General features: G+C 38.5%; 5 protein-coding genes across 8 annotated transcripts in view; 4 read left to right on the top strand and 1 right to left on the bottom strand.

Annotated features, from left to right (window-relative positions):
• Positions 1-113: 113 nt before the first annotated feature.
• Positions 114-5267, top strand: LOC137192737 (claudin-10-like). Of its 3 annotated transcripts, none has more exons than XM_067603654.1 (5): positions 116-490; positions 3791-3952; positions 4041-4122; positions 4217-4321; positions 4441-5265. In XM_067603654.1, exons 1-5 carry the CDS (start codon positions 277-279, stop codon positions 4595-4597), a joined length of 720 nt encoding a protein of 239 aa, XP_067459755.1. In that variant the 5' UTR covers positions 116-276; the 3' UTR covers positions 4598-5265. The 3 variants fall into 3 exon arrangements, with proteins under 3 accessions (XP_067459757.1, XP_067459755.1, XP_067459756.1); XM_067603655.1 differs by lacking the exon at positions 116-490 and adding an exon at positions 510-3142 and having other exon boundaries at positions 4441-5267; XM_067603656.1 differs by lacking the exon at positions 3791-3952 and having other exon boundaries at positions 114-490; positions 4441-5267.
• Positions 5268-5783: 516 nt separating this feature from the next.
• cldn10l2 (claudin 10-like 2) lies at positions 5784-7600 on the top strand. Its single transcript, XM_067603653.1, has 5 exons — positions 5784-6015; positions 6481-6642; positions 6757-6844; positions 7027-7151; positions 7229-7600. Exons 1-5 carry the CDS (start codon positions 5784-5786, stop codon positions 7420-7422), a joined length of 801 nt encoding a protein of 266 aa, XP_067459754.1. The 3' UTR covers positions 7423-7600.
• Positions 7601-8179: 579 nt separating this feature from the next.
• On the top strand, positions 8180-10614 carry LOC137192738 (claudin-10-like). Its single transcript, XM_067603657.1, has 5 exons — positions 8180-8487; positions 8576-8737; positions 8816-8897; positions 9029-9136; positions 9264-10614. The coding sequence occupies exons 1-5, from the start codon at positions 8256-8258 to the stop codon at positions 9454-9456; spliced, it is 777 nt and encodes a 258-aa protein (XP_067459758.1). The 5' UTR covers positions 8180-8255; the 3' UTR covers positions 9457-10614.
• A 779-nt stretch (positions 10615-11393) lies between these two features.
• On the top strand, positions 11394-24273 carry dnajc3a (DnaJ (Hsp40) homolog, subfamily C, member 3a). Its single transcript, XM_067603652.1, has 12 exons — positions 11394-11705; positions 12075-12185; positions 12277-12401; positions 13077-13151; positions 14724-14876; positions 15019-15200; positions 15974-16093; positions 16613-16718; positions 16817-16937; positions 21687-21819; positions 22326-22474; positions 23698-24273. Exons 1-12 carry the CDS (start codon positions 11624-11626, stop codon positions 23853-23855), a joined length of 1515 nt encoding a protein of 504 aa, XP_067459753.1. The 5' UTR covers positions 11394-11623; the 3' UTR covers positions 23856-24273.
• Positions 24274-25541: 1268 nt separating this feature from the next.
• uggt2 (UDP-glucose glycoprotein glucosyltransferase 2) overlaps positions 25542-27538 on the bottom strand; it is a 46601-nt gene continuing 44604 nt past the window's right edge. For both annotated transcript variants that reach the window (XM_067603649.1, XM_067603651.1), the window contains 2 exons: positions 26854-27019; positions 25542-26733 (listed from right to left, as the gene is read on the bottom strand). In XM_067603649.1, coding sequence (XP_067459750.1) covers positions 26711-26733; positions 26854-27019 — 189 coding nt within the window. In that variant the 3' untranslated portion in view covers positions 25542-26710. The remainder of the gene's footprint in view (positions 26734-26853; positions 27020-27538) is intronic.

The raw sequence follows: 27538 nt of genomic DNA, 5'->3' as shown, positions 1-27538 counted from the left end.
ATTTTTAGACTAAAACAAGTACACACAAAGGGAATATTTTCAAACATGGTTTGACAAATTTTAATAACTAACTGCCAGCTTAGACTTCCTTTTACTATTTCACTTTCAGACTCCTCTGTCCATCCCTCTGCACATGAGATGCAAACAAGATGTCCTGTCTGTAAATCATCTCAGTGAAACACATGTCACAGTGTAATTTGCCTGCCTGGGGCGATTTTATTTCGTCTCCTTTTCCTAAATCTGCTAAAAGACTGCATACATATCTTAACCCACCAAATGTCAGGCTTGCAGATTTTGGCTTTTCTCAGCGGCCTAGCAGGGCTGGGTGCCACGATCGGTGCAACAGTGTCCCACGAATGGCGGACCACCAGCCGGGCATCCTCAGTCATCACAGCCACCTGGGTGCTCCAGGGTCTGTGGACCAACTGTGCTGGGAATGCCATTGGAGCTCTGCACTGCAGACCACATCATACTATCCTTAAGCTGGAAGGTAAGCAGCTCAGTGTCTAACAGCTGCCAGAAACACTATCTGCATGCTCTTGCACTACTACCACTGTAACTGCATGGCGCATTTGTGTCTTTCATGGTGAAATACTGAGTAAATTATATTGGCATTGCATCTAGTGTATGAACAGAATGTACTAACTTATGGCAGGGTATTGTTGGTGCTTTATGAAATGTCCTTAATGTGTAACAGCACAGAATAACTTAAACATTTATCAACACAGATGGTTCGGAAAACATGCACTGACATATAAGAAGATTCAGTTTGCTGCTCCAAACTGTCATCAAAACTCAAACTTAACAGGATAAACTCTTATGAATGGACATGAAACTTTATTATAAGTTACCACCTTCACACTGTGTTAAATTCATTATGTTAAGCGGTCCTTGAAATTACTATGGAAAATTATTAAAAAAGTAAAATATTACTAAGGAACTAATTTTCAAGTGATCTGTTCTGGAAAGAAATCTTTACTCAAAGCTTGTCATTAAGTATCTCTCATAGAGGAAAGTCTTTCAGCGTATTTGTCAACTTGTCAGTGAAAGACTTGGTTTATTTCTGTTTTTAAAATGAACCTGATTGTGGAGTCTTATACAATATCACTGTTCACATATCAAATTACACCTAAGCTGTTATCTTTTACTAAAATCATCGCTGATATAATCACAAATTGAGACACTGGACAAATCACTTGTTACCCTGTTTCAGATTTCTGACAACTAAAAATATAGTTTCACACTGAAAAAAAGAAATGACTAAATAATGAAAGCAATTGATGATATATTGGTTTCTGCTCCCGATTATGGAACACATGTTAGCTGTGGCAAATGTGTAATCCTTTGAGGGAAATATCAAACTAAGTATGTGTGAGTCAGAGAAGCCTCTGTAAGAGCCGGGAAAGCAAAGACATATTGTAGGTCATGTGAGCCAGCAGGGGAGAAAATATGCAAATCAAAATTAAATTATGATATTCAGTAAAAACCCTTTTACACCCATATTTTATATTACAATCACAGTATTTACTCAGTATTGAAGGATTTATGTTCTTTTTGTCTATTTAGGATCTATAGGTTCTTTTTCCCCAGCAATACTGTTTTATCCATGTATTGACTATATCTTTATTTATTTATCATATTCATTCACAAATTATATGTTTTCAACCTAAACAGTTACAAGTAACAAAGTGCTTTAAGACTCCGTGCTCCATCTGAGGGTGGCAGTAGTGTCTTTATCTACATGTACATCCACCAGATGGGGCTCTAATTCAGATTATGAAAGCTTGATGAATTCCTAATTAGGTGTGATTTCCCTGATGTTTGCTACTCGCTGTGATATCCAGAATATTTTTTATTTTCTCCTTTCATGAAGTAATAAACACATTTCTTTGCGATGTAGCCTCCTGAGACATCCGGGTGGGTGACATGCTGTCAATAAGTTATCTACATCTTGCACAAGGAAGCTCAAACACTCACTTGTATTAATCATATGAGTCAGTGCAAGGTGACAGGTAGAAGGTGACACATTCACTGTATCCTCTCTCAAATATCTGTTTCTGGAGTCAGGTTTCTAGACTCACAAATAAATCCTGAGACACAATTTAGATAGAAATGTACACAGACTAGAGAAACGGACATGACCACCAAAACAATAAATGCTGCTTTTGTGAAGCTTGATGTTCATTTTTTTGTTGAGACTGTCCATACTAAATGCATTGCCACATAATATAATGTATGATGAATTGTCAGGGTTTTTTTTAACCCCTTTTTTATTTACAGTGATAAAGTGGTTGTAACTATCAGTATGTATGAATTGTCAGTTTAACCTAACCTGGAGTGACAACATTAACTCATTACAGGTTAATACATTAATAATTTAACACTTTAAGACCACTGCAGTGCTTTTTTAAGTGTCTAATCTTCAGTGCAAAAATTTTACTTTCAATTAAGTATTTTTCCAGTGTGGTATCATTATTATTACTTATTAATCAAATTGATTTGTTACCCACAAAATACACACACACAAACTCACTCACAGCTATAAATATATCATTCATGTGCACAGTTGCTTCCTTTAATTCTAAACGTCATTACTGACGTCATTGGCCCACTTTCTACATCCAGGACCTTCAATCCCCTCATCATCTATGACTGTGAGTCACAGTGACGTGTAGTAGGTGAGGGGTTGGAAGACGCTGTAATAGACCACTGGCCACTTGCTGATTTTTAGGGCTAAACTCCTCCCTACAGAATATAACAGTCCACAACACATTAACTATCAATCACAACCTATCCATTGAACTTACTAGTGCGGAGCCTTTTCAACAAGCTTTACTAGCCAGGGAAGCGTTAATCAAATTTAGGTCCCCACCAACTTAATTAGCAGCCACAGCAGTGTGAAGGAGTCTTCTCCGTAGCAGTGACAACAGCATGTTTCAGGAGATCCTGGCCTTTATTTTAACCACTTCGGGATGGGTGCTGGTGTCTTCCACCTTGCCGACGGACTATTGGAAGGTGTCTTCACTTGATGGAACAGTCATCACCACGGCCACATACTGGTCCAACCTGTGGAAGACCTGTGTGACAGATTCAACAGGAGTCTCCAACTGCAAAGACTTTCCCTCACTGTTGGCATTGGATGGTCTGCTCTTCTTTTTCCTTCTTGTTGGATGCTTGTTTTCTTTTTCTACCTTTGACTGTGAATGTTTCTTGACCTTTTTAATGCTGTTGTTTGATCATGTTGACTTGACTTGATAAATGTTTCTTCAGGCTATTTTGTTTTTATGTTTACACTGTCACAGATTCACCCTCATCCTTCGTCCTGGTGCCTTATTTTAAATTTGTTGGAAAATACAAATTAAAGCCATCTCTAGTCAGGACTAATAGATACCCTAAAGCCTAATGCAAGTCTCCAGGGAACAACTCATTTACCCTCCAAATATGTCAATGTTTAGCCCTAGTTGTCGGAGCTTGAAGGCTATAAATGAGATTTACTTGGAACCTCAGGCAGTTTCTACCACGGCTGACTAGTCTCAGGGGTTAACTTCCAAGGTAATATTTGCCTCAAAAACACATCTGAATGAGAAGTTTCATACCAAGGCAGTCATTACCTCGCCACGAGGAACCTAAAAACGATTATGGTCACTTGTGACAAATTGTATTTCATGCTTTATGTGTAAATTTGTCACAAGGTCAAAATCTTGTTGACCTTGCAGTGTGCAGATGTGAGAGTGAAACACTTTTTTGATGGCATTTAAATAGACCTCTATATGATTTCTGTTTTTTCCAGGTTACATCCAAGCTTGCAGGGGATTGATGATTGCAGCTGTCTGTCTGGGGTTTTTTGGCACTATATTTTCCCTTATTGGGATGAAATGCACTAAAATTGGAGGAAGTGACAAAAACAAAGCCGGGATTGCCTGCTTTGCTGGTGTAAATTTCATTCTTAGTGGTAAGTATAGTGAGCCTGTAGAATCATCTGTGTAATAGCATTTTCTGTTGCTCTAAATTGATGACGGCCTTTTTCTTGCTTTTTTCAGGCCTCTGCTCGCTTTCAGCATGTTCCCTCTACGCACACCGGATAACATCAGAGTTTTTCGACCCGATGTATATCGCACAGAAGTAAGAAGCATGTTTAAACTGTAGAGTCAGAACTGTTTAATGTGACTCAACCAATTAAAACACAATACCATTAAATACTGCTCTTTGTCTCCAGGTATGAGCTGGGAGCTGCGCTCTTCATTGGCTGGGCAGGTTCTATCCTCTGTATTCTGGGAGGCAGCATGCTCTGTCTCTCCATTGCAGACTCTTTTAGCAAAAGGTTTGTATGAGTAACACATACTATGTTTACGTTATACAGAGGACCTACTGTATGTATCAGTTTTGTTGAGAGGTGGTTTGATTTGTGAGGATGAATCTGTGAATTCTGTCTCTTTACAGCAACAGTCAGGCAAAATATATCTACAAAGGCGCTGCGTCACATTCTCATATCTCCTCCTACCCGAGAGGGCATGCAAAGCCTGTCAACCACAGGCCGCCTCCAGACTACAGCAACTCCTCCAGGGTGCAGCACTTTGATAAGAATGTATATGTGTAAGGGATGTGAATATTAAAAACTTTAAGTCGATGCCACTGGTGCAAATGTCATAAAAGATATACTATAAACTAAAAGATACAGCACACTGTATGAAACTTGGTGGTTTCTGTCTAACACCAGGGGAATTTGGCGATATTGATTTTTGACTCACCATGTATTAAGTTTAATCTTTACATGTTTCTTCTGGGGGTACAAATTTACAAAATGATATAGTTTACTTCCTGATTTGGGGATTTTATACTTTCCTCCGTTCTACATATTAAACAGCAGAATCAACAACATTTGGTTCACAATGTGTCTTTTTCTGAAGTTTTTTTTTTTGCATAATTTTCTCCTTTTGTATCTGTATGTGGAAATTTTACTAATAATTGTGTAATATTTTGCAAGACATATATTGGTTGTACAGTTTTAACTGTAAGTAACCTGCACAAGTTGTTAATCTGTAAAGGCGATATATTTAAAACTGTGTCAAACACAGATGTTCTTGTTTTCCATGATATAACCATTAACTATGATTTTGTAACATACAGACTTGAAGAACACTGGGAGTAGTACAACGTGTAGAACATGATATGTAATCTCACTTCCTTTAAAAGTAGAAGTAGAGTATATGTGAGGAGATAAAAACAAATAAAAACAAGAAGAAGATTCTGTTTTTTGTATTTCTTGTTTTGTCTGCAGATGATGTCATATTTGATCCTGTGGCGGGTCGGAAGAGGGCAGCAGTTTTACAGTTTTTATTATACTTTCTTGTAAAGAACTTTGGGAGCCAGCTTTATCACTTTATTGGAACATTTTCCTGATATTAAGTTAGTTGTCAAAAAATGATTGAACATTAATGTCATGCCATTGTTGCATTATTGCTGTAAAGTGGATACACAAATGATATAAAAGTTCATATCATGGAAAAACTAGCTAGAAGTGGTGTGAAATATCTCAAGTGGGTGACACGTTCCTGAGCGTTTACAGTAAACATCTCATACAATGGCACAGAGCCCTCATCAACACTAATGGCACATGGCACACACACACACTGTCATCCTGTCCACCCTCTGAAATGACACAAGAAACGCCTCATCATCCTGCCGCCCACTGAGTAGACACCAAGCGTTAGTTCACTGTTTTGCACTCCTACCACTACACTAGACTACATGAGCAGATCTGGTTTAATTTACTGATTTCCGAAATGGAGAAACGTTTGATTCAAATATCTGGCTTTTTGATCTCATCACTGGGATGGCTGTTTGTGCTGTGCACCATGGCTATGGACTACTGGAGGATCACCCAGTTAGGAGGCCAAGGAGGATCCTTCATCATCAAGGTGGCCTGGTACTGGTCTAACCTCTGGAAGGACTGTTTCACCGATTCTACAGCAGTGACAAACTGTAGAGACTTCCCGGTGCTCTGGAGTGTCACCCGTAAGTGCTCAGCAGTGCACATGTTTTATATATCTCAGCAATGATGTTTTAAGTGCTGCCACTCTGCATGAATAGAAAGATTTGCAGTCCTGTAGTTCAATGCTTAACCTGGGTGTAGAGTACTCGTAAAGATGGTGCACACAATTAAATGGACACTTTAAAAGGTTAAATATCTTGTTTTTGTGTTGGATTGGAATATACTATAAGCTGTAAAAAATATTTTATCACCACAGCCTCAACAAACTACCTCTTTGATAGAGACTAATTATTATAAGCTTTGCAAAGATAGTATTTACTGCAGGGCTTTTTAATTGGACTGCATTTTTGGACAAGTGAATAAAAGGACTTTCCAAAGAGCATATGATTTGTTTCATACTCACGTCCGCCTCTTTCCATTCTGAGAGAAATTGAACTTTTTCTAAATCCATTTTCATTTTTTGCTTGAACTGTTTGTGTTTCTCACAGCTTTCATCCAGGGAGTGCGAGGATTGCTCATGTGTGGGTTAACTCTGGGATTCTTTGGTGTGGTATTATGCTTTATTGGAATGGAGTGCACTTACATCGGTGGAGCAGATAGAACCAAAGACAAACTGCTTTTTGCAGGAGCAGTGTTTCATTTTGCTGGCGGTGAGTATAGAACACACACACACACACACACACACACACCGTGTTTGTCTCTGTAAATGACAGAAATGTTTTGCCCTCATTATTTCTTGGTATCAACGAAACCTCTGCACACAGGTGTGTCAGATATTTCTGGATACTGCTTATACATCAACAGGATTGCCAGAACATCCTTTGCTCCCAGTGTAGGACCAGGAGTCTTGCGGTACAGTTTGTCACACTGAATCAGATCTCCTTTAAGTTGAAATTCTATCAATTTCCAACTCAAATTTACTACATTTATTGCACTGCAGAGCTCCACTGATGCCAAAATTTGATGTATTGTATTTGATGTATAGTGTTACAATGCATAATGCCTTTTTAAAATCACATTTTAACTGATTCCAGGTATGACCTAGGACCTCCCATATTTCTTGGATTGGTGGGATGTTTCTTCATCCTTTTAGGAGCGGTGTTTTATGCTGTGACAGTCTACCGAGTAATCTGCCCTGAAAGGTATTCTAATTCATCTAGTATTTCCATCCCTTTCCCTGTGTTCGCTGAAGTCGCCGCATTATTAACTTTGGCAATGTTTGGTCTTACAGTAAAGTGGTATATGACTATGGAGGAGGCACATACATGGCCCCTCGCTCCAGAGGAAGAACCCTGTACACCGGATACTACAGACCGTCCAGGCAGTATGGATCTTATTATATAGACTCAGGAAGATCCAGCAGCTCCAAGATCTCAAAGCTTTCTCAGACAACGCCGGATAAAATCTCAGAAAGAGATGCATTTGTGTAGTAGCTCAAATATCTTTTTTTATATGTAATTTTATTTTAATACAAAAAAAATCAACATAGCTTATACTGCAGATAGGATAACAGTTCATAAACTGTATAAAACATTTTGTCTTGTGTTTACTCTTCACTTGTTAAATTTCGTGTACAGTAAATGTGATTTAACCAAAGCATGTATTACAATTAAGAATGTATCTGAAGTATGTTAATATATATATAAAAAACTTTGTACGAATTTTATAATGAGTATTGTGAGTCTCTTTCCAATTAATTATTTCATTGGTGATATTTTGAATTACTTATTACTGTAACTCATGACTGCCCTCATAATTTTGCACCAGCTTATCCTCAATTCAGATCTTACACACAAAGTGTATCATTCTCCTGTCATTATCGTTAATGTGTAACAACAAAAGAGTGCCACTAATGATATTGCAAATCCTTTAAAACTTGCCCTTTCTTACTTTCATGTGTGTTATTATTGCCTTGTTAACATTGTTAGACTTTGTCAGACACACCATCTGAAATAAGAGGCCAAAACCTACACCAACACACTATGAATGGAACTGAAACCCATGCTGGTACACTGCTGGGTATCATACTAACAACAAACACATTATCAAGGTGACCTTCACATAACACAAGAATAAGGCAAAACATGTGATGATGTACACAAACCACACTTGTCCTCTTTTGTGTGTGTGTTACCGTCATGTGAGGTGGGACTTACAGACTCTGCGGTGAGCCATCTCTCTCCTCCTACAGTTCAGGAGCTTGTGACAGCGCTACTGTGTGATTTGCCTTTTCTCCATCTAGCTGTTCAACTTCAAGGCGAACATGAGTTACAGGACTGTGGTGATGTACATGGAGATCGGCTGCTTTGTGGTTTGTGTGTCTGGATGGATCCTGGTTTGTTCCACCATGCCTACAGAGATCTGGACTTGGTCAGAAGTTGACAGCATAGTTCTGACTACATCGAACTACTTCTCCAACCTGTGGAAGGATTGTATATCTGATTCAACTGGAGTCTCTGACTGCAAAGGAATTCCATCGATGCTTGCACTTAATTGTGAGTAAAATGTATTTTAGCACAAGCCATGATAGTATCTGAATCTTGTAGTATGTGTGTTGAATTTTGTTTTGCTGCTCTTGGACAGGGGACATTCACATGTGCCGCGCTCTCATCATCATCTCTATTATCCTGTCATTCTTTGGATCAGTTCTGGTCTTAGTGGGAATGAAGTGCACTAAGATTGGAGGATCAGAACTCGCTAATGCAAGAGTAACCTTTGCTGGGGGGATGAATTACCTTATCGGAGGTAAGATGTCACACCGAGAGTTAATTGAAAGAGGTCATGTTGCAATATTGTGAGAGATATATGTGCCTTTTGTTTCAGGGATGTGTTCTATGGTTGCTTTCTCCTATTATGGCAACAAAATTAGAGCAGAATTTCAAGACCCAAACTTCAGGGCTCAGAAGTATGTACCGTTTTTAAGTGACATGGATAAAGTATACAACAAACTAGCCTTATTATTGCATCAACATTGATCACATAATTCTTTGAGTGGAGTACTGTACCTTCATGACTTATTCTTGTGTTTATTGCCAGGTTTGAAATAGGCGTTGGAGTGTTTATTGGTTGGGGAGGCTCCACCTTACTTGTTGTCGGAGGTCTTATTTACAGTATCTTTGCAGGGAGGGAAGGGTGCCACTCAAGGTACAGTGCTGTGATGACTGTTTGCGTGTGTGTGTGTGTGTATATCATATATCCAGCATTTTTTATTCACCCTCACGCACCAACAGAGAAAATTAAACAATATATTTCTTGAATTTAATCCTCATAGTTCAAAACGACGCCTTGCCTACCAGCTCCCTGATGCCTACATAGCTGTCCCAACAAAAAAAAGCCTTGTGTCTTCAGCTCGCACAGAGATCAGTGAGAGCAGAAAATCAAGGTCCACGAGTGGCAGCAGAGACAGCAGCATCTCTGGGATCACCAGTAGCACCAAGACGTCAGTTTCAAATGCACAAGTGTGACCTCAAGTGTGATTTTAGTGGCGTTATTTTATATTGCAAGTTCATACTCTAGCTTTAACCATTGCATTAAGAATACGCCCTTTTCACAGTGGTCATTTTGACTTGCAGGAAAAGCACAGGTGTTACTAATAACATTAACAATGGCTCTGAACTATTCAAGTGTGCCAGTAAGCCGTAAGAGTGTGACGTGAGCCAGCATGCACAATACCAGGAACCCTGGAACCGAAGCAGCTAAATGAAATTCAGCCGTCATTAATTTTATTAGGTGCACCTGTGCTTTTTCTACTGTGACATGTCAGAATGTCTTCCATTAAAAAAGGCCTCTTTTCTCCTATGTGTGTGTGCAAGTTTCCCTTTTTAGGTACACTGATTGTCACTAAGACACATCATTTGCAATAAAGCACAGTGTGTGAACCTCCCACAGTTAACCCTCGCTTTACTGAGGGACATCAAAAGACATCATTACTATTAAAGATAACAAGCATGATAAAATGGAATCATGCAAAAAATTATAAAGAAGGAAACATGTGTTCATTTATTTAGATGTTTTTGTTGTTGTAACAGTGAATATGTTTTCAATGTTGTGATGGTGCCTGAACATAGTTTTATGTCCTGTCCTCTTGCTCTGACCTGAACAACAGTAGCTCTAACAATCTGTACATGACCACAGAAGTAACTATGTTGACTCAGTGTGTAAGTTCCTCATTTCCACATGTGCTTGAATGGTAATATAAGATTGCAAACTTTTAATCAAATGCTGCCTGATGTTGTCTGATGTTTTTGAAAGAGATGGATGAATCACAGCAAAAAAACACATATTTTTCCCGCCACAGTTATGATAGGAGTAAATGTAAAGATGTTTGCTTGTTTTATTGTAACTGTAATGCTCCCTTATGATTGTGTACTAAGTCTTACAACAGTTATTCTATTAGACTTCATACTGCAGCTTCCTCTGTCTCTCTAAAAAGAGAAAAAACGTCTTCACACTTTGTGCTGAAAATGCATGGAAGGAGCTTCCAGAGGATGTAATGTGGCTCCTTCAGTAAACTCTTTTAAAAATAGACTGGATAAATTCTGGTCAACTAAGGATATTTTATATAATTATAAAGTTGATTTGTGCAATTATTGGTATTTTAAATGAGTATATTGTTGTATGTTTTTTTTTTTAATTGTGAAGTGTGTGGAGAATCTGTATCTTGTACCTAAAAATGTTCAACAAATTTCAATAAATTTAATTTGTCACAAGAAAATCTGACACTTTAGAGGCTACTTTAGTTCATGTTTCTTTACACTCAACCTTATGGCTGAAGTTACAGTTACTTTGCATGTTACAGTTCTGCATGCAAAACATGTGATAAACTAATAAAACATTAAAATTGGATGCATTTCATAAAGTTAAAACTAGCTAACTTATGAAGCAGACATACATTTTCACTTAGACCATCATCAGCATTTCTGACTAAATGGCAGTAACAAAGTACATTTATTCAAGCACCATACTTATAAACAACACTGAAGTACTTGCACTAATACTAAATATTCATGTTGATCTATACTTCAGCTTCACTACATTTTAGAGGGAAATATTGTACTGGTTTCATCTTTAACAATGCGTTCTATTGATTTAAAAGTTTGTTTTATTGTGTCAAATCTTCATCTGAAAAGTAACTAAAGTTGTTAAATAAATGTAGTGGAGTAGAAAGTACAATATTTCCCCCTGAATATATAGTGGAGTGGAAGTATAAAGTAGCCTCAAATGGAAATACTCCAGTAAAGTACAAGTACCTCATAAATTGTAGTTAAGCACAGTACTTGAGTAAATGTACTAGGTTACTTTCCACCACTGTGACACACACACACACGCACACACACACACAGACACACAGACACACACACACACAGATAACCTGCTTGTGCTGCCGTGGCTCCTCTCCGTTGAGCCAGCAGAGGTGGGCGGGGTTTTCCAAACAATGCAGCCAATCAGCGTCACCCACGCCCGGTCGGTAGAGTTTGCTGCCCCGCTGTGAGTCTGGGAGAAGAGAGGCAATGCTGAGTAGCTGTCAACACAGGGGACCGCTGACAATTAAGCGAAACATTAGTTGAAAAACCGCATCGGTTAGTTTTGTAAGTCGCAACGAGTGAGGGGCTGTCTGATCCAAATCTAACCATGGTTTCCATCGAACATGTAGCTCACAAAATATTGACCTACATGCCATATGTTCTTGTTTTGATTGACATGAGATATGAAGGTAAGAAACTGACTATACTAACTAGGCAAGCTAATGCTAGCTACTACCTAGCGTTACCGTTACAGTTAGCTACAGCTTCGACGCTGGTTTGTTTAAACAGTAACGGTAACTCGAGCTAAATCGATAACATTGTGTTAGCTAACGTCAGCTAGCCTCAGTTTAGCAAGGCAAATCACTCTGTTAGCTTATCGGTTAATAGTTTTTGAGCGTGATGTATTTGTTAGTGACCAAATTGACGGTGACGCTAAGTCATTTTTTACCTGTCAATGACGAGAACACATTAAAAAGCTAGCTAGTGCTGTTAGCTGTAGCATGTGAAACTGGTGTCAGTGTCGTGGCAAAAGTGTCAGTGTTGTGAATGTTTCTCAGGAGTGAAATGTGGCAGAGAGGGCAGTGTGGACAATCATATGGAGATGGGGAAGAAACTGCTTGCTGCTGGCCAGCTAGCCGATGCACTCTCTCATTTCCATGCAGCTGTGGGTAAGTGACAGAAGAGGTTACCTACCGTCACGTATGTATGTGAATAACTCTCAACATGTGTGGTTATGTTTTCAAATGTTTCTTTTGTCAGACGGAGATCCCAAGAACTACATGGCCTTCTACAGGAGAGCTACCGTGTTTCTGGCTATGGGGAAGTCAAAATCTGCACTTCCAGATTTGAGCAGAGTCATTGAGCTCAAACCAGACTTCACATCTGTGAGTTTCCTTGATTTGAAAACGCCATTGCACACAGTTTTATGCTTCCTGTGACCTTACCAAAAGTATAACTTAGAGCTGCAACTATCAGTTGATGAATCGATTTGTTGCCAGCTATTAAATTAATCGCCAACTATTTTGATAATTGATTCATTGTTTGGAGTCATTCTTTAAGAAATAAATGTCCAGATTCTCTGATTGCACTTTCGCAAATTTGAATATTTTCAGATTTTTTTAAAAGTCTTCTATTATAGTAAATTGAGTATCTTTGAGTCGTGGACTGTTGTTGGGACAAAAGAAGACATTTGAGGATCATCTTGGGCTTGAGGAAATAGTGATGACTTTTTTTTTTTTTTTTTTTACCATTTTCAGATGTTTTATACACCTAACCAATTGATTAATCGAGAAAATAATCAACAGATTAATCAATAATGAAAATAATCGTCAGTTGCAGCTCAAAACATTGTAGGTCTGACTGATTTGTTTGAGAGAAAAATGTGAAAAAGCTTCTATCTATCTGTCTTTCTGTCTATGTGTGTGTTTGTACGTGGGCCCTTTTTATAGTTTATGTCACCTTCGGGCACAAGTGTTCTGGGAAAGTAGTCAGTTATTTCAGCTGTGTTGATAAGTTTATATTTGCAGGCTTTGTACAAAACTTGTTCCATCTCTCAACAGGCACGGCTTCAGAGAGGAAATCTCCTTCTGAAGCAGGGGAGACTGGATGAAGCAGAAAGTGACTTTAAGAAAGTGGTAAGTGTGACACATGCAGTTCTAACTCCACTACAACAAAACCAAGAAAAGAAGGAACTGACCTCTTTGTCAGGAAAGTAGGAGTTCACCAGGAGGTGTCAGTGTTGTTCTTTAGTCTGCTGTCGTAGTGACACTAAACTGAATCATTAGAACTAAGCTTTAAGTTTTTTTGTCAATATGATTTTAAGATCATTTCAGGTCATGTTTTAATTTATTAACAGCTTTTTTGTTTAAAATGAGCCTTTTAAGAGGAGTATTTGTATTTTTTTATGCATGTGTACACTTCATTTACTTTGCTAGACTTTGTTTTACTATAAGGTTGACAGCATGTGATGTTTTTTTTCATTGATGGGGTGAATATACTTAGCACAGAGCTCTTTGAAACGAAGCATTAACTAAGGTATAACTTAAGCATGCCACCAAAAACCTTAGATAACCTTAGAAAACCCTGCATCCTTAAGCCATCTGACGAGACGTAGATAATAATTGAATTGGCAGTGACTGAATTCTCATTCAGGCCTTCGGGGATCATTTTCGGGTACTCGTTTAGGATTAAGACTGAATCTCGCTAATGCACTTTCCATTAGAACTACCATTTTACACTAAGATTTCACAACTCTGCCAAGGGATGTTTATACCCTTGCTGTATCTAGTTTTAGTTTCCATTCTGTATTCTCAGGTGAGGTTATCGAGTGTGTGTGTGTGTGCGGGGGATCATTTGGTTGTTCCTCCTGTGTGCTTAAAGGAATGGCAGATAGTGTCACATTGTGCATAGACCTATTTTGATCATTACTACCTTGACTTTTAGTTTCCCTTAATTGAAAACCAGTAAGTGTTTGAACTTTATTATGTGTGTAGGTTGAAGCTCAGCGGTTAGTCTGTTCTATCAGGCTGTAATGTGAAACCTCAGGTGGCTTGAATGAAATAATCACAGTATGCTACAGGCTTAGATTTTATATTATGTTTCAATTTCAAGAAGGCAAGAGCCCACATTCCCAGCAGAGGCCAATAGGCATCTGAGCTTGTGCAGTTTTGCGTGGACTACACTTTGCTAGCATAATGTCAAGGGATCCGGCCAGAGGTGCAGGCTGTCCTGCTGCTTCAGCAGTCCAGATCATTGGACTTGCGTAATTCATTACATTTATGCATTACCCTCGTCCCTAAGCTGAGCTAGCAGGGAACACTTAAAGGGTAGCCAGGTCTATTTGTAAAGGATGCGTCATTAGCCGAGATTGGTCTTGTGAATATGATGACCTCTATGATGAAAGTAATTATAGTGTAATGGGTTTAGGTAAGCACTGCTGTGATAGGCAGTGCTTTCAAGAGGCAAAGTTAGTTGGCGCAAGACTCTTTTCAGAAATGTAGGGGGTCTGTATTGGAGTACATCAGTGAAGGACAGAATCATTTTTTCTTACACACACTCGGTTTCTGGTAACCATCTGCATCTTTTACTCCACATTCTTCTCCACACTTCAGTCTTTTTTTTTGGTCACTCAAGCTTTTTCCCAGTTTTGACTGCTTAAACCGTGTCTGTAAGCATTAGATGTCATGTCTTACCTTGCGATGTTCCAGCTCAAATCCAACCCCAGCGACAAAGAAGAGAGGGAAGCCCAGAGTCAGCTCACAAAGTCAGATGAAATTCAGCGGTTGGTGGCTCAGGCACGCAGCAGCTACAACAGCAAGGATTACCTGACAGCTGCCACCCAGCTCGACACTGTCATTGAGGCAAGACAGCATTTTCAGCATTGTCTAATTTTCTTGCAAGCATGACCAGTTTTTTTTTTAATGTTCTCATCACTGCAGGTTTACAGAGCAGTTATATATCTACTAGCTGCAGCTTCTAAGTGTTATTGTCTGTCTGTTCCAGACTTGCGTTTGGGATGTGACCTCTCGTGAGATGCGAGCTGAGTGTTTTATTCAGATGGGAGAGATGGGGAAGGCCATCAGCGACCTTAAAGCTGCCTCCAAGTTAAAGAACGACAATACCCAGGCTTTCTTCAAACTCAGCACTATATACTATAACCTTGGAGACCATGAGATGTCCCTCAAGTAAGACCCACTCTCAGACTGCTCTCTTTGACGAAGCTCACACACTGATAGCAGACATTGTGACAAGTAGCATCACATCGCATTGACATTACCAGTCTGTAATTTTTTTTTTTGTGCAATTGTTTGAATCTCTACTTTATATCAGTGTAATGTCATTTGTAAATGCATATTTGTTGCATTTGTCTTTTTGTGACAAGAAGGTGGACAAAATAACAAGAACATCTTATAATACAACTCAGTAGTCCTGCAGTAAATGTTTGTTTTTTTGTTGAGACTTTTTTGATTCAACTTGATTCCCATTTTGTATTGATAACCAAACTATTTTGAAATAGATGCGCCAGTGATTAAAATAGTGACTATCTTACTACTTTGCACATCTGCCAGTTGTCTGTATTGAGAAGTTAAAGCTGCCTTTGTAATTATGACAACAAAAGCAATCACAAATACTGTAAAAATACTGAATGAAATGAGGACAAAACTCAAGAAAACTACATTTGTAAAGAGGAACAATGAGTATGAGTCAACCCTCTATTTGTACAACTCCTGACTAACAAGCTCGTTGGCCTCAAAAATGATCTCAGCATTGGAATCAACATTGTATGAGCTTCACCAAATGTGTATTTACTGCAGGACTGTTATGTGTACGATAAGATGTCCTCATGATTTTGTCCGCTCCTTTTAAGTTGACAATTCATCAGGTAATATCACCAGAAACCTGGCCTCACTGTTTTAAACCACCCTAACCTCCTTACCTCTTCTCCTCTGATCTGCAGTGAGGTGCGTGAGTGCCTAAAGCTGGATCCTGATCATAAGCAGTGCTACAGCCATTACAAGCAGGTCAAGAAGCTCAACAAACAGATCCAGTCTGCAGAGGAACTCATCCAAGAGCAGAGGTGTGTGTGTGTGTGTGTGTGTGTGTGTGTGGCTGTTATAGGCTACTTTTGGGGACAAATTTCAGACTTAAGACCAGTTAATTGGAGACAAAAACCATGCCCCCAATTAGTAAAATGCTGATTTGTGGTTAAGGTTAGGGTTAGGTCTCCCTTAATGTCCCCAAAAGTGACCTAGGTCAATGTGTGTGTGTGTGCGTGTGTGTTCAGGCAGTTGCATATCCTTATAAATATAAAATAATATCCCCTTTTAACACCAGGGATTGCATCAGCTGTAGAATGAGTGCTTCCTCACCCTCGAGCTCTTCGACTTTCTGCTCTTACAAACAGGCATGCAAATCCCATCTGAATGTGAACACTTGTCACATCATATTTGCGAACATAAGATAACATATTCATAAGAGTAAATAGAGAATAACAGAGTGATGTGATGTTTGTAAGTGCATAGATCCATGTTGTTGCATTCCACTGTATTGCCAGCATCACAGTGTTGAAACACGTACCTGCTTCCTGCTCTTTTAGGTATGAAGACGCGGTGAGCAAATACGAGGCGGTGATGAAGACTGAGCCCAACGTGCCGCATTTCTCTCTGCTTGCCAAAGAGCGCATCTGCCACGCGCTGGCGCAGGTAAGACCCCTTACTGCTGCCTTAAGATGCATTAACTCACTCTGTGTCTGTGTTGAATAATACATCTGACCATCATGTTTGCACTGTGTTATGAGCAGAGCCAGCAGGCTAGCAGAGCTATCTCAGTGTGTAGTGAAGTCCTGGAGTCGGACCCGCAGAATGTCAATGCGCTGAAGGACAGAGCCGAGGCCTACGTCCAAGAAGAACAGTACGAGGAAGGTAAGTCCCTCAGTTGTAGCTGTATGTAATTCAGATGTTTTTTTCAATCCAATTTAGTCAGTCTGTTAAATTTTCAGATTCTGAGCCAGAGTCACATTTGTGCAGTTCTCAAACAATTTGAGAACAATGCACATGGGAAATAAAAAAAAAACAATAAAGTAGATTTGAAAAATAAATAAATAATAATTATAAAATCAAGTCAAATAAAAACTTCATAAAATCAATAAAGAAAAAATGACAAATAAAACCAATATGAGGGGAAAATATTTAAAAACACAAATACAATAAAATAAGTGATTAAAGTAAAACAAATAATGTCCATAAAGCATTCTAATAAACAGCCAGACTGTAAAGAGGTGTGTTTTTAAGTTTATTTAAAAATATCAGTAATCCCAACTGCCGCAATGGTTCATTCATTGCAAGCATGTCAGACAAGTCGACTGGTGCAAGACTATAAGGTGCTTTTAAAAAAGAATTTAAAAATCAATACAGAAATAGTTCTATTAATCCTTTTCCAATGGATGTTCATTTATTTCAGTCAGTGTGTTTTTTTTTGTTGAATATGGACTGAATTATGACAGATGATGCATGAATAGCAGCTGTTTGCAAAATGTATTATCATTACATTATTTTACCTGTTTTATTATGACTTCTTAGTGAAGTTACTGAAATTTACTGCATTTTGTAAAAGCTCTAACTCTACTACACTTGAGAGGAAAACTAACTGGTGTCATTGCAGGAGTCTAACACAAGGGGTCCTTGTAACTCTACCCATAATACACAGTGAAACAAAGTTAAAATATCAATGATAATCATATAAACATCTTACCATTTGATCACTTTATTTGTTGAAATGTGTCCATGTATACTGGCAAACCCAGGGTTAAGGTGAGGGTTAAGAGGATGCTCGCTTCTAAATAAATTATACCTCATTTACATTCACAATCTTTCTGTTCTTCACTAAATCCATTTTGACTGTGAATTGAAATAAACATGATATAGTATGGATTTCCATAGCTAATTTAGTTAAAGCATATAACTGCTATGTCTTCAGCTGTCATCTATGAGAGCGCTTAACCGACGCAGTATAATTAAAATTAGGTGTGGAGCAGTGTGCTAGAAGTAAGTATAGCCTGCGAGGTATAGAGCCGCCCTGCGCTACTGGCGGAAATTATGCAGAGTTTTCTTGTTTATCAGGCCTAAAGCCATTCTTAGGTGGTAGTGCCAAAACACACACACACACACTCAACACTTACTATCTCCATAAAGCCTTTCCTGGTGGAGGGGAGGGGGTTAGGCTGAAACAGCGGTCTCCCTTACACTATCTGTTGTCAAATCGCAGAGAGTCCAGTGATGGCAGATGGTGAAGTCTCCAGGAATAGTCCATCTCCCACTCATCATTTTACCTGTCACCTGATGTTCTGCTGCCACTGTGCAGACAACCAATGGATATTTTAGTCAAAGTGGCTGCCTACATTTTATGTTTATCTGTCAATTAAGTTTGAAATTTAAAGTAAACCACCCAACTGTGAACAGATTGCCGATGCAGTATCATACTACTGTTTCCTATAGAAAAGGAAAACATCATTTCTCCTCCAGCAGCTCACTCTATTACAATTTGAAACACTCACACCTTTTGATATCTAGAAATACTGTTAATTGTTGGAAAAATGTAATTAAAGAAAAAAACAATCATACCAAATTTGTACCTTTACACAACAAGTAAACATATGTCAAGTGGTAGAATCACAGTTGGACGTTTTAGCACACACTTGAAACGTGAAAGAGCATAATGCAGAGGAAGCAAACTTAGCAATAGAGACTATTGAAAGCAAAAGTTTTTGTTTGTAGAAAAATGTGATGATCCCAAAGTGTAAAAATGTTCAAATTCTGGACTTTAAAGAGAAAAAGAAGAATGTAGTATTGTATCAATACTGACAGATACTCAGACTACGTCTACATTAAACCGACTAAATTCTAAAACGCCTTTTTCGAGAAAAAACGACGTGCGTGTTTCAGCTCATTTCTGCAAATTCCTCCGTCCACATTAAAACGCCAAAACAGGCGATTCTCTTCCTACTGGGCGCGCACGGAGAACGGGCGAGCAAGTCAGCCACATAAAACCGGCGAAGAAGAAACTGTATACTATTTCTGTTTCTGTGGCAGCTTCCTGACATTTTGTTCATTAGATTACAACGTCAGCGAGAGAAAGGTGGCAGTTAGCTACGTTGAACTCTAAACAAGCTATCAAAGTAGACAATAAAGGGAACAACAATCTCATGAAGCCGCCCGCCATTGTTGTTTTTGTCATTGTTTATTCTTCTTCCTCAAATTTAGTTGGTTAGTGTGGACATGGTATCAGCATTGTGGTATCATTATCTATATCTGAAATTAACACACACACACATATATATACATATACATACATATACATATAACCAACCAGTGTGACACACAAGAGCTCAGATATTCTGCTGGTTATTTTTCAGCAGCCTTCTGCTGGTTGCACAAGACTGAATAGAGGTGACCACAGTGAGTCCGTGGTACGTAAACACACTTTTGATAATGTGCGTCATTCAGATTGGAGACTGCAGATGGAAAACAGTCCTACTGTCCCTCATACCTGACACTTTCAGATGACTGTACAGGCAGTTAATTGGCTAAAAATGGGCGTCTGTCATACAGCACGGACCAGCTGCTGCCGATGGGAGACGCTGGTCACAATCAGATGTTGTTATTTCTGGCCTGCTGGAGTGATTTTCCACAATTGAATATCAATCAAAATTAGAAATTTTGGGTAGTCAAACATTTCATCTTTTACAGACACAAGCTTTCTGTCTGAGCATTAAATATCCACTTGAGGTTATGATGTTATATTTTTTTTATTTCAGCTAACGGCTCATAAAACACAAGTGTTAGATGTAAAATATCAAAACATGCACGCACAAAAAAGCAGCTATAAAAAAGATGAAGGAGTCGATTAAAGGGTCATGTCAGTCAGCATTTAGGTCATGCTGTTAACTTGTTAGGAGCGTCACTTTTTCAGTTAATTCACACACAATCCATGTAGTCTAATCAAAACTACATTGTGTATTCGGCATCCTGTTCGTTCGTGGTCCTCTGCCGCCTGTTCAGATGTCATCATGGTACCGTTCAGAGTCTACACACGGAATATTTCAAAAGAAAACATACACACACGTCCGATTAAACCCACACAATTAATGTCACCATCACTCCAGGCGGGTCGGTCCCAGAGTGATAACAGCCTTCACCAAGATCCCATCAGCTCCGCAACCACAGGAGATGCTGGCTGAGTCCGTGTGTTGTCATTACCATGACATGAACATGCCAGCATGTGGGCTTTTAAACTGTCAGAAACCCACGGGGTGTTTTATACACCTCAATACACATAACAGGGTAAACAAACCTCAAAGCCACTCAAACGTGCGCACACAAACAGCCTGAAGCTGCTGCAGCATGATCTGAAGGTGATTCACCGCATGAATAAAGCGGTTTACTTCTTAACCACATTACAAGATGGAGCCTCTTTAGAGATGTCATTACTGACACTAATAATAACATAATAATACAACTTTATAGATATAACACATTTAATACAAAAATATGCAATATACTTCACAAAACATGGAAAAAAACAACAAGAGGATGCAAGATGTAACAAATAGGAACAAAAAAAATAGACTAATGAAACAGATTTATTGTAAAAACAAATTCATGGAAAACCTTTTATTTATTCATGGAAGTTTTACTGTGAGGCAGCCTCTCTTTTGTAGGAACACCCTGATCACATTCACACCTGGAAGCTGCCCAGTATGACCGCAGTCTGATCTACCAGCCACTGAGCAGGGAGCGCTGCTTTTTCACTTTTCCCCACCCAGATTTATCCTGCCGATGCAGAGATCAAACTGTCCTTCCACTCACAAGCTCGCTTCTCTAATCTTTAGGCCACTTCTGCCATGACTGTCATGATTGTTGATTGTCTTAAACATTATTAAATCACATATGTCGCTACAGATGATTGCATCTCAAACACAACAGCCTCAGCAAGCCTCTACAGTTAATAATAATAATAATAAAAAATATGCCCTTCCAATGTAATAATTAACTTAAAAGTGTGGTTATTTGTCCTTTAGACAAATTTAACAAAATGTCAGATGTAACGACCTGTTTGATTTTGGGGGGGTATTTTTAAAAAACTGGATGCAGCTTCAGGTGTGCTGTTCAGATTTATCATCAAAGTGTTTTGACATGAAGTTATATATCTATAAAATAAAATCAGTTTTATATGAATTCAAAATCAGCCACAAACGTCATCAGCTTTTCTTTTTTTAAATTGTGTTGATGATTCATTGTATTCATGAGAAGTCTGCAAATGTAGAGCAGTGGAGAAGCAGGAAACTGGATATAGACACGTCTCAGCAGTATTAGTGTTTTTAAGCACAGCGATCATAATGGCGAAATTGAGGAAATTAAGGCGAAGATTGAAAAATAACGCAGTTAGATTAAATTACTGTTGGCTGATCCATTTTTGTCTTTGCTTGGTTGATCGTCTGGGTGGAGGCTAATACACATATTACCTCATCACATGGAAAGACTCAGTGCCTTTCTAAAAGAAAAAAAAAACATTTTAATAAGGCGAAGGCTTCCCACAAAAACGATTTAAAAGCCTTTTAGCTGCTTCGGATAAGTAAGCAATACTGATTTTTATCCTGTATTCTTATTTTACAGCTATTAAGGACTACGAAAGTGCTGCCCAACACAGCGAGAATGATCGCCAGATCAAAGAGGGCCTGGAGAGAGCTCAGCGACTTCTCAAACAGTCTCAGAAGCGGGATTATTATAAGATCTTGGGAGTGAAGAGGTGGGTGTTGATTGCTGGATTTTGGATATTTTATTAGAGTTTTAAGAGATGTATAACAGACTGGGAGTGTAGTAGATTCTCTAGGGGAAATCAGGGGGGAAATTAGGGTATTTTACAAATGGATTGCTTCACAAGACTGCATCAGAAAGCAATTTATGTTTTAGCTTTCAGATAGCGGTTTACAGTTACTTTTATACATTGAACCACTCCTGCTCCAGGGAAAGACTTACTGTACTGGAAACCAGATTATTTATCACTTTTGTACATTCATGAGTCCAGAGGCACTCCTGACAATTCAAAGCAGAATACAAATTGAAGGCAATAGAAGCACTCATACTTATAAAAAGTAATGGGATATTACACCAGAGCCACTGTGGCAACCCTGACACTTAGTTGAGTATTATTATGTCCAGCTTATGTTGAGAAGAGGGAACGGGAAGCTGTTTTTTTTTGTTTTTTTTTTATCTTCAGTCGATGTGCTGATAATAATCTCCCCATGGTCACAGAACGGCCCAGAAGAAGGAGATTATCAAAGCCTACAGGAAACTGGCACAGCAGTGGCATCCAGACAACTTCCAGGATCCAGCTGAGAAGAAGAAGGCTGAGAAGAAGTTCATAGACATCGCTCAGGCTAAAGAGGTTCTTACTGACCCAGGTAAGAAGCGTGAGGTGTGCAGAGTCTGTGGAAGTTACTGCCAGACTCCCAGTAAATGTCAGGCCTCTGAGGAGCTGCTCTCAACAGCTACTACTTGTTATTTTGTCCAGCGGACTTTCATCATGAGACACACAGTAAATATACTTTACGTTGTCCATCAGTGAACCTGTTTTATCCAAACTGTTTTACTATTATAGTATTTATTTATCGGGCTATCAGGTTGTCTGATAAGAGTAAATTAAATATTTAATTATGTGGGTCCCATTCACATATTACACTTAAACATTAGTGTTGACACAATTACTGCCAGTAATTCGCTTTGTAAACTACTGTCAAGAGTTTCAACTCTTCAATCTCCAGAAACTTTATCAGCAACTATTTTAATAATAAACTGTTTATGTCACTTTCCTCTTTAAGAAACCGTGATGGGAAAAATTATTAATCTTCAAAATAATCTGCAGATTAATCGGTAATGAAAATAATTCAGTTGCAGCCTTTCTACTGTCAGTGCTACTTGTGAATGTACTGATTTCCTCCAATCAATGAATTTATTTGTGATTGTGCTTTTCAATAATTAGTGTAAATTCATCCAATTACAACATTACTTTTGTGAGCAGTAATTTCTACAGTAATTCTGCAAACAGAAAAATGCTTGTACATTTCACAATCCCTTCACTTTCCATCATAAATTGATCAAATTCAGTACTTATCTTATGAGCCCAGGTGAAATAAAGTCAGACCTCAATAATCCAAGTTCATTACAAGTTCAGTATGAGTCGTCCTCTCGGGCAGTATTATCGAACCCAATAAACTCCACCAATTCAAATCTCAGCAAATCATTTCTAACTTGATACCTTCACTGAACCATCTATAACCTAAGAGCTGGAACTAAACTTTAGATTTCGTGTATGGAGTTTATTGATCACAGGCTGATGAAGATTATTTTAATCTTACTGGAATTCAATACATATTATGTTAATGTTTTAGTTCTTTTAACGCTTATCGCTTTTTTTTTTTTTTTTGCCCTCCAGCTTTGCCATTTTTAAAAATTACAGGAAAAATGAGAAAAATTAATTTTTTTCACAGTTGGCAATCATAAAAAGAACTAATTTAAAAAGTTCCTGGAGGGCTTGATTTCTAATTCAAAAGTTATATATGAGTATGCGTTTTCTTGTTTGTTCTTTTGTCCTGTACTCAATGTGTCAATCTGCTCGTTTTTCTAGAGATGAGAACCAAGTTTGACCAAGGAGAAGACCCAATGGACCCGGAGAGCCAGCAGGGTCACCGTCATCATCAGCACTTCCATGAAGGCTTCCACAGCTTCCAGGGTTTCAATCCATTTGGCTCCGGACCCTTCAACTTTAAATTCAACTTCAACTGAAGATGTTTACATCCAGAACAGCTGGATGGGGATTTTTTGTCTTTTCCCTCTTTATTTGAAGGGGAGAACGCTGGCACCAGGAATGTCGGTCCAGACCAATAGTCTCACAAGATTATGGAGCAAATGGTGACTTAAGCTCAGTGACCTTTAATTAAAGATGCATCTTTGTTGTTGAATGATACAACTTTGAATTCCATTTGGAAAGTCTGTTGCTATGCAAACAAATATCTGCCACGTGTGAAGCAGCTTTTATCTGTCGAGTAAGTGGTTAATTCCACATTACCTCCTTTCCATGTATTGTACACTCTTAAAATTCACATCCATTCAAAAGAATCAATTTGTACATAGGTACAGTGCTATTTTTATATGAATGGAGTTTTTCTGTACTGTAAATAAAGAGCTATTTATGTACATTAAATTGAACTGAGGGGAAATTATATATTCTTTTTTTAAATGATCTTTATATATTATATTGCTGCGTACACACGGATGGGGAATGACTTGAAAATGAAGTTTGAGAAATTGCATTTCAAATGGTATGTTTTCATCATTACATCTAACCTTTCCCTAATTGCAACCATCTTAACTCATTTTCTTCCCCATAACACACATGATGAACTGGTTTATAGTGAGAAATAAATACAGTGCAAGAAAATCCTTTCAATTTAGACCTCTCACTGCATGAATCTCACATTCATTGACCACATTAGCGGACAACTGAATCCACAAACAGCTTTTGTGATGACTGTTTTGTTGCAAAGATTTATTTCCTCCCCCACCACACAGTAATAAACGTTTCTATTTGACACAGCACGGTGAGAGATGGGTGCCCTGAGAGCAGACTTTCAGTAACCATTTTCTATTGACTTTTTAGACAGAAAAAATACTCTTTGCTTCAATCAAGCAGCAACACCCATCATATTCCTGAGAGATACTGGTTCATTGTGGAATCAAAATGTTGAAAAAGTCATTCTAAACATTGAATACAGTGAAAGTGAATGTACACAAGATGTAAACATACTGTAATAAGTTAAGTTAAAATCCTATAGTCTACCCACAAACCATGACCTGATGTGCAAATGACGATTCTTCGATGCATAACTTCTGTCTGCTGAGCCAAAGTCATATTTAATATACTGTAGTGTCACATGACTTTGCAGGGACAGACACAAATTAGTTCGCTAAGCCCCGCCCTCCATAGTTACAGTTGCGACCTGCTACTAAATATTTCAGTTTACAAAAACAGTGGCAGATTTAGCTGAGCAATGGATTGATTTCACACAGAAATAAACAAAACACTAGCCGACGACTGGATTTTTTGGCTAAAATCACAACTGTTCCTGGCAGATTTTGATCAGCTGTAACATAAACTACTTCTAAAACTCTTGAGAACCCAGTAAAAAGCTTTTAAATTTGCACATGATGTGATAAAATGAGTAATACTACATGTTCCAGGCAAAAGTTGATCCAGTTGATGATCATTGAAATGAAGGACCAAATTTGTGTGCTACGGAAAAGTGTATGGAAAAGGTATTTTTCTAAAGTAACCTGTAACCACATGAAATTATATGTCCCCTGCATGTGCAAATTGTAGGTAAGCCAGTTAGCCGGGCATGCTAACAATTGCAGCTCACAGTAGAGCAGATAAACACAGCTGAACCCAATCCTTCCACGTTTGCTCTTCTGTTTTTGGTTTTGTAAAGGCTTTGAAAAAAAAAAAAAAGACACTCCACTCCAAACACTTAGACCCCCACCCCCCCCAAAAAAGTTAATATTACCTCATTAAAATCCTTAAAATCCAGAATCTGTGAATATTTTGCATATTTATGAATTTTTGTTCATTTAAAACATTTAACTGCTGGATGTAAGATGTGTGTTTATGCACTGTGGAGGTTTCAAGTTTCCATATCACACTTGTGTAAGTTGCATACATGCATCCAGGATTGGCACAAAATTAGTAGTGATGTCATAATGTGATGTACGTAGGTACACGCCTTAAACTCAGATTTAAGGTGAGCACAGAGAAACTTTTCCCCCTTCAGCATGAAGGGGGAAACAAACATCATTCTGTGAAGCTCAAACATCCAGGTGACGTAACAATAAGCAAAACTAATTTTCGAGTGGAGGCGGACTTTAAATGCACAGTATTGTTCGTACTAATACTACGACCCAATGCGCACGGCTTTGCATGTGGAGAAATTTCACAAGTTTCACAGGCCTGCTGTGCCTAGTTACAGTTGCTAATCTATGATTGGACGATTGCTGCTCTAGGGCGGGGTTTAGCGAACTGTCAATCGTCTTTGCTCACTACTATTCTAGTGTTACAGCTTTGGTTTGGCCATTTCAGTCAAAGGTGTCAAATGTGTCTTCATGTTTACAATGTCAAATTATGAATACATATGCATAAGCTTTTTGAAAGAGTTTTACACACAAAAAAAACATTAATATTGGTTATTTAGGGATGTGCTTTCCCACTTTGATTCATTGCATACATTATCAGTGCAATCAATGCCAACAATATGTTCTCAAACACACATGTGTTTAAGAGCACTTCAACTGACCTCACTTCTTTACTCTTCATACTCCGATAACCACATACTAAAGATCCGACTGTAGTGCTGGTAGCGCACTATGAGTTCACAGTTGGAAGGTAACACTTTACATCACCGGTTGATTTTTTTTAAGACGTATTGACCGCAGAAGCAGATATGGCAACTCTGAAAATATCTTCCCCGGGTGGGGATGTAACACTCCACAGCTATGTTTCGATGGAACCATCTGTCTTCAAACTTCACAGTTGACCTGCGTGCAAAAAAGTGCTGCCTTCTTCCTCTTCAGCGTGGTGCTGGCTGACACTAAAGTTCATCCCGCTGGTTGTCTACAGGGTACAGGGGGAAAAAATGTTGAAAAGAAATGAGCACAATTGTAAGAAAGACACAAAGTTGACCAAGAAAAAGGTTGCAAATATCTGTAGACATAGAGAATAGTGTTTGGTAACCTTTTATATGCTGTGAGGGAGAGGCAGTCTGTCTCTGTGTTGATGTTTCTTCCTGTTCCTGGATTTGTCCCAGTAACTGTTTGATCTCGTTGTCATATTCAACCCATTCAGGTACAATCCTTGCTGCTGCTGTTAGCTTGGGCTCTTTGGTCTTTGGGTTGTTGCACTGCAGCAGAAAAGCAGACACAACACATCAGGCGTGCCACCAACGCCACTTTCTCCCAACAAGTCAGATTGTCATTCCCAGCACTGTCTGTGGCAGGCATTTGAACCTAATTTGATTTCCAATTCTGTTAAAAGGACATTAGCCCCCATGTCTTGTGTCTGAATTACCAAGTGGCGTCCTATTCCAGTCTACTGGAGCCCGTCCAGTAATTCTCAAAATTAGTTTAGGAGACTACAGGATTGCTCCTCAGTTTCCTCCTAAATGCCAAGTGCCTCATGGACATTAGTGGTTGGGAATATGCTGCTTTTGAATGCTGCAGCTGATACAATTGACTGTTATAAAAAAATGAATATAAAATGGTGGTATAAAAATATTATCTCTCTTATCAGCATTTTTCAAGAGGCAAAAGGAGGATACAAGTTAAGAATACAAAAAAAAAATCACAATTTAAATAAAAGGAATACTTTGATTTGATAATGAATTATTTAGAAAATCGCAAGTCAGTTTCCCCCCGTTACT

Source organism: Thunnus thynnus, chromosome 11 (assembly GCF_963924715.1).
Source record: "Thunnus thynnus chromosome 11, fThuThy2.1, whole genome shotgun sequence".
NCBI lineage: Eukaryota > Metazoa > Chordata > Actinopteri > Scombriformes > Scombridae > Thunnus > Thunnus thynnus.
The sequence above is the reverse complement of the archived record's forward strand: the minus strand, read 5'-3'. Positions and strand labels throughout refer to the sequence as shown.